Raw genomic sequence first — 6738 nt, forward strand, 5'->3', positions numbered from 1 at the left:
ATAGAAGGAAAAAAACAGCATCCTCCAGGCTATGTTTCCTTTGCTTTGATTATTCCATTACTTCTGCACCTGTCCGTAGCAGTGTTTGAAATTCTAACACAGCGTATGCCAATTACTTTTTAAACTCACCACTAAACACAGACAAGAAGCCCATTTCTTGCTAAACTAAGTGAGAAAAAATCCCACAGAACGTGTCCTGGAGATCACTGAGCGACTTCAGGAGCGCAGCAGCCCATAATATCCATTTGAATTCAGCACATCTATAACTGCTGGCATGCCAAACAAAGAAACTGTGACCAATGTTGTGAAAAGAGACAAAATGCACGTCAGAGATCCTGTGTAAAATCCATGGCTCAAAATGAATGTCTGAAAAAAACCCGGGCACTACTTGCCAACTTCCTTCCACTTCTCTCTCCTGCAGAATGAGAGCAAATCACCACCTACTGCTCCATAGATTGCTTCTCCTGCATTCATCTACCATTGTGCCAGGCATTTGTCAAGTGGGTTTAAGTGCTTTTTCTGTTTCATACATGTAAACACAAATTCCACAATAATAACACAAGAAGTTATCAGGCAAAGAACGATAAAATCTTTAACACTTCCATTCCCTTTTGCAACATGCATCCAGAAAACTGCTTAGAAGCAACTGAGTCTTGCTTTTACTACATGCTTGCAGGCTGCTGAGTAAAAGAAAAAGTAATACTCACCCAAGTGTTGTCATGGTTACGATAGTGTACCAAAAGGAAGCAGGAATACTGGTGAATTTGCTTGCTGAGGACCCTTTCTCTGCATAAAACATCACAGTTGCAAAGATGATAATTGCCATAGTGAGGGAAAAGAGGAGAAAGCCAAGCTCAGAGGCACAGCTCTTCAAAGTGTAGCCCAAGATTCGTAAGCCTTGGGAATGGCGAGAGAACTTGAAAATCCTGAAAACCCTAAAAACCCTTAGAGTCACAAAGGCTCCGCTGACATCCTCGTTGTTGGTCATCACCAAACCAATGTAGTATGGCATGATGGCCACCACGTCAATGATGCTCATCACGCTTCTGATGAACCTGTAGCGACTTGGGGCCGCAAAGAGTCTCAACAGGTACTCAACTGTGAAAATCATCACACAAGCCGTGTCCAAGCAAAAGAAAGCCACAGCGTATCTCTCCCCACATGGAAGCTCCTTGTTCCCCGGCACCGTGCCGCAAGGGACAGTTTCCACGACATTGGTGATCACAGAGACGGCAATAAAGAAACCGGTGACGTAGTAAAAGACTAAGGCTAAGGTGCTGGTGTGGGGGTTCTCGAAGGCTCGCCACATGGTCTGCCGGAAGCTCAGGGATGGCATGGACCCTTCCTGGTTGTTTTCTGAGTCGTTGTCATCCATCAGCCGCTCCGCGTTTTCCCTCTTTCTGTCTTTGTACTCTTCGTAGCAGCAGTCCCCAATGATTTCAGGGAGGATCCCGTAGAAGGCAAGCTCTTCGTCGTAGGCAGAGATGCACTCGTACCTGGGATAGTGCAGCTTGCCAGTTCTATAAAAATTTAAGATGCACCTGAAGACCTCGGGGTCCCGGTCGAAGAAGTACTCCTTGGTGTCTTCATTGAAGAAGAACTCCTTTTCCGTGCTGCCCAGCAGAGTGTCCGGGTACCTCTCAAGTGTAGTCCTCCAGGTCTGGAAACGCCTGCCGCTCACGTTGAGAATGATCAGCTCGTCCTGCCTCTTGTTCTTCTCTGTCGGAGCCAACGGCATGGGACAGTTGGCCACTGGCATCCATCCTATGGCCGCTGCCCTGGCAAAGGGCAGCCACGCAGCCACCCCTGCAGCCATGGTGCCCCTGGCCGTGTTACTGGAGGGGATGGATAGGAGTCAGATCAGCTCCATCTGAAAGGCAGAGCAGATAAAAGCACAGCGCAAAATCAGTCAGGGTTTCTCCATCGTGCTCAAGAACTAGATTAGAATGGGCACAAGAACTTCAAACCACCGGCTTGCCCTCATCTCCTGTATGAAGAGTGATGTTAAAGGAGATACAACTCGGCGAGGTTATGGCATTATTATGGATTGAAATTTTGAATAGCAAATGATTCCTCATTAAAAGCTCTTTAAAAGTAGCATAAACACAGTAATTTATATTTGCTTCCTTACAAACAAGACTAATCCAGAATTCCCCAGGTGTAAGTCTCGTGCTCATCCATTTAACTACAGCTGTCAAGAAGGAGCTGGGAGTGCCAGTGAAATCAGCCTGCAGTTCATCCAGCAAAACTGCATGCCATGAAGAGCCACAACTGGGCTGAGCTGGGCTTCCAGGTGTCAGAATCATAGAATCATAGTATCATAGACTCATAAAATGGCCTGAGTTATAAAGGACCACAATGTTCATCCAGTTCCAACCCCCTGCTGTGTGCAGGTCGCCAACCAGCAGCCCAGGCTGCCCAGAGCCACATCCAGCCTGGCCTTGGATGCCTCCAGCGATGGGGCATCCACTGCCTCCTTGGGCAACCTGTTCCACCTCTCTGGTTTTCATTCATTTTCTTCCATCCTTAATTAAGGATCTGGGCTCAGCAGAAGTTTTTGGCTGGTCTCTTGGCTTTAGAGGTGTGTTTTACTGAACTGAAATACAGGAAAATGTTACCAATGGAGTACCAGAAAAAGCAGAACAGGAAAGCCTCCAAACTTGGTCAGCTTTCTTCTAGCAGGATTATTACCAGGAGACCCTGATCGTTTCCTGGCAGGCAGAGACAGAGCTGAAGGACCATTAGGCTGAACTGAAATATGTTCACTGCAGTCTTGATTTTTTAGATGAAATATATCCCAACTTGTCCAGACCCTCAACCACTGGAAGCCAACATTCTCTGGAAATTATAGTGTTTACTGTGCTTCTGATCTGGCCACGAATTTTCTTTTCCTTTTCACTCTTTGGTCAGAGTTCTTAAAATATTGAACTTTTTTATCTTTTAACTTGCATTTACTTTTACTTCCCTTTTGTTTTCGTAACTCTGCCATAAAATTATCTGGAGAAAGGTGCCATTATCATATCAGATGCATTACGGTCCCTATCAAAAGCCAACCTATCAATGGTGATTCCATTGATCCCACTGACTCAAGCCCTCAAAGCCTAATTATGTCCTCTACATGATACCCTTCTATACAATTTTACTCTGAACATTTTTAATTATGTGAAAGCTGCCATTCCAGCCAGTAAGGCTGCAGCATTATTGATTTCAACAGCCATCAAAATACTGAATAAAAAATGATGCAATCAATCTGTGGTGAAAACAACTGAACTGCTCCCAGGAATGCTCTTTCCTCTTCAGGACACATTAACATTCATCACTTTAATATGGAGCATCTCTCTGTGCAATTTTACTATCTAAAGGACAACTGAAATCCCACATCTCACGGCTGCTGGAAGAAGTTTTGTAATTACGAAACACAGAATAATCCATAATGATGCTTATCCCAAGGAGACACTTTTCACATATGCATGCACCGGAGCCAACATCCCACCATATTTTGCTATGGAGGGTTGTCCCATATCATTAGGCACGATTTTTTTCTCTTCCTCCTAAAGAACAAATGTATTGAGCTAATGGTGCCGGAATGGCAGCCCTGGAGACCACAAGCCTTTGTCCATGTTAGAGGCAGAGCAAAGCACTGCAAATTTGCTCTGCACCGCTTTGACTGTCCGCCCCAGTCTGCAGCTGGAGGAGCTCTGTGGGGTCAGAGCTGCCAGTTGCTGTTAGCAGCAGTGCATCTTAGTGCAACTTTCAGAAACGCCGCACTGAGAACAGGGCTGCAAAACAGGAGGCAGAAAGATGACAACCACTTCTGTCATTATTCACCAAATACACACAGGCAAATAACCAAGGCACCAAGGTAACACATCCTCTCCCTAATCTCCCTGCTGGTAAACTGTCTTCTGTGCTTTTTAATTTCAATTAGCAGCACCACCACAAGTCGTTCTTTCAGGACTGATTGGTGATGTACACTGACCTGAGCAGCTACGAAGCAACAGCTCCTCATCTTCCCTAATTTCTCTGGGGAACCTTATTAGAAATCTCTTCCGTACTTATAACTTTGGCTGTAAATTCCAGGTTACCTACATTAGCTGCTGAGGCTCTATAAATACTTCACATATAATTGTTCTCATAAAGCACTGGTAGCTCACAAATGACTTACGCATTTTTAAATCAATTTTTAAAGGTAAAATGGGTCTTTCCATACTAGCAGTATATGTGAGGAAGCTATTAATACCTCAGCTTTGAAACGGACAGGAGATTAAAACAAGAGAAGGGTATTCTTCCATAGAGGTTTAGTTCCCATTTCTCCATTACAAAGAAATGCAGCTGGTTAAGTGAGCTTAGCACGCACAGCTCTGTTAGCAAAGTTGCTTTAATCTGTCCCATTTGGTCCTCAAAATACTCAAAAAAGCCTTTTTCAGATGTAAGTCGGGCGTCTGTAAGGAAGGACTGAGAGGGCAAAGAATAATAAATCCCTTCTCAGAAAGGTTTTGCTTTCTCTTGTCTGTGAATCTTTGGGACTCTACTAAGAGAGATGGGACTGGGTTTGTAAGTCAGAGTTGCACAGCTTGCTTAAAACAAAACAAAACAATTAAACAGTTTATCTATTAACTGTGGAAAGAAGCCCCTTTTCTGCCCTCCGTGTCTGGATTTGGTAACTGCTAACCATTCTCCTCAGGCTGGAGAGCATTCCTGGGCACAAAATATATTGTATGGGCGACAGTCTTTTCAGCTTGAGTAGGAAACAGACACACTGCAACTCTATCAGACACGTACTTGCCTACACACAAATTTCTGACTTTAATTACTGTAATTTCTGCATGTAATTTGGAAGGAACATGTATCAGTAGCCTGTTGATGACATTTAGAAGACCTGGTGCACCAAATACAATCATTTGCCTCCGTCTGACTTAAAGAAGTCAGCATCGGTGGAGAAAATAACTCTTTTCTGTGGATGGTTAGGAGGAGAAGCACATGGGATAGGAAAGCCGTTGGCATGAGCCCATCTCTGCAGATCCCAGCCCCATCTCCATCCCTCCCCACTGCCCAGCTGTGCTGCCCTGGCACCCCGATGTGATCCCAGGCTAAAAGCAAAACCCTGGCGTGTGCTGTTGGATCAATGCAGCTCTGGAGGAGAACTTCAGAACAGTCATTGCTGTTTACCTAAAGCGATGGATTCTTACCACATTAACTTCTATTGCCATTGCCGTACTTAATAAATGTCTCTTCACAGCTCACAAAAACAGAACCAAAATCTCCTGGCATTTCCTTTTCTGGAAGCAGACAGGGATGATTTAAAATACGGCTGATGAACAAGTGAGTGTCCTGATGAGATACAACGCTAATGGGAGTGAAGAGCCTGGAGATCATCCCTCCTCTCGCTCTCTCTCCATAGCTGGGTCAGGCTCAGGCAGCAAAGATACTCTCGCTTAAGAGCAAAATATGCCACTCAGAGCATCAAAATCCTCTTTCAGCCACGTATTCCTTTCCCTTCCTGCTCACATCTGATAATAAAACTTTCTGCAAAGCACCCGTTCAGCCAGGTGCAGAGATCTGGGAGCAAAAGCAACAGGCTTACAGTAAGTGCATGCCAAGTCCTGCCCAAACCTGGCAGCCCGTTTGCCCCATCTCGCAGCACCCCATTACCTGCAAGGCACACAGGGGCAGGGAGAGCCCGAGGGAACGGGCAGGGAGGGAGCACCGCTGCTCTGGGTACGAGGTGAGCTGTGCCTGCCTCCCGGCTCCCTCTCTAAATGCAGACAGAGGCAATCAGAAAATGCAATCATCATTGGGAAAATAGAGAGAGAGAGATGACTAAACGGCTTCTCCCTCTTTGCAGCGGAGACAGTCCCTCCCTGCCTCTCTCCTGAGCTGGTTGGGTTTGCCCCTTTCCTTTCCAGCCCTGCTCGGTGCTTCAGATCGCTGCCAGGTCCCAGAGCATCCGCGGGCACGGACCTACGAGGGGATGCAGCCCGAGGACGGGCGGTTCGAGCTACCGGAGGCACAGCAACCGGAGCCATTAAACGCACACCTGAGCCTATGCTGCGGGCCGACGTGCCGGCACTGGCGAGGCTGGGAGCCGGGGGGCGAGGTGTGCGATGAACTCCACCGGTACCGTGAGCCCACAGGCAGCCTTAGCCCGGGCAGGAGGGAGGAATGAAAAGAAATAGCCCGGCCTGAAGCCGATCTTCCCCTTTCTCCTTCTCCCCTCTCCTTCTCCCACCCTGTCCCCTTTCCTCCTCATCCTGCCGTTCTCGCTTGCCCAGCTCCTTGGCAGCTCTTACCAGTCCTTTCTGCATCCCTCTTTCATCCGCGGTCAGAAGTTGGATTCCAGATGCTCAGAGAGCTGGCATCCTTGCTCAGTTACGTTTGCCGGTGAATCCTTCAATAAATAACTCTCAGCCCAAACGAGAGCAACCCAGTCGTGCTCCGCTCTGCCGGGCAGCTCTGGCACTGACTGATGCGCCGCAGCGATAGTTAGTGACTTCCATAAAGTAAGACAGATACGTACATGAAATAGAGGAGCTCGGCTGCCTCGCCATTGCCTCGCATCCTTCCCTAGCTCAGCTCCGCACTTTAATCTATCGCCGGGAGTTCAGGGGTTGGAAGGGTCCGCGCGGGCAGAGGGTGGAACAGAGGGAGGGGAGGGAGAGAAGGGAGCGGAGCGGCGAGGAAGGTGAGAGCAGGAGAGGGAATGCGGAGCCGGGGCGCGGACGGGCGGGAGCGGCCCCT

General features: G+C 47.5%; 2 protein-coding genes across 2 annotated transcripts in view; both read right to left on the reverse strand.

Moving 5' to 3' along the window:
• Positions 1-238: 238 nt before the first annotated feature.
• Positions 239-2322, reverse strand: LOC104914474 (potassium voltage-gated channel subfamily D member 3). The gene has a single exon (XM_031556957.1). The coding sequence runs from the start codon at positions 1814-1816 to the stop codon at positions 704-706; it is 1113 nt and encodes a 370-aa protein (XP_031412817.1). The 5' UTR covers positions 1817-2322; the 3' UTR covers positions 239-703.
• A 3326-nt stretch (positions 2323-5648) lies between these two features.
• Positions 5649-6738, reverse strand: part of LOC104909358 (potassium voltage-gated channel subfamily D member 3-like) — an 18594-nt gene continuing 17504 nt past the window's right edge. The window contains exon 3 of the mRNA XM_019623151.1: positions 5649-5652. Within this exon, the coding sequence (XP_019478696.1) occupies positions 5649-5652 (4 nt within the window). The remainder of the gene's footprint in view (positions 5653-6738) is intronic.

Source organism: Meleagris gallopavo, chromosome 28 (assembly GCF_000146605.3).
Source record: "Meleagris gallopavo isolate NT-WF06-2002-E0010 breed Aviagen turkey brand Nicholas breeding stock chromosome 28, Turkey_5.1, whole genome shotgun sequence".
Taxonomy (NCBI): domain Eukaryota; kingdom Metazoa; phylum Chordata; class Aves; order Galliformes; family Phasianidae; genus Meleagris; species Meleagris gallopavo.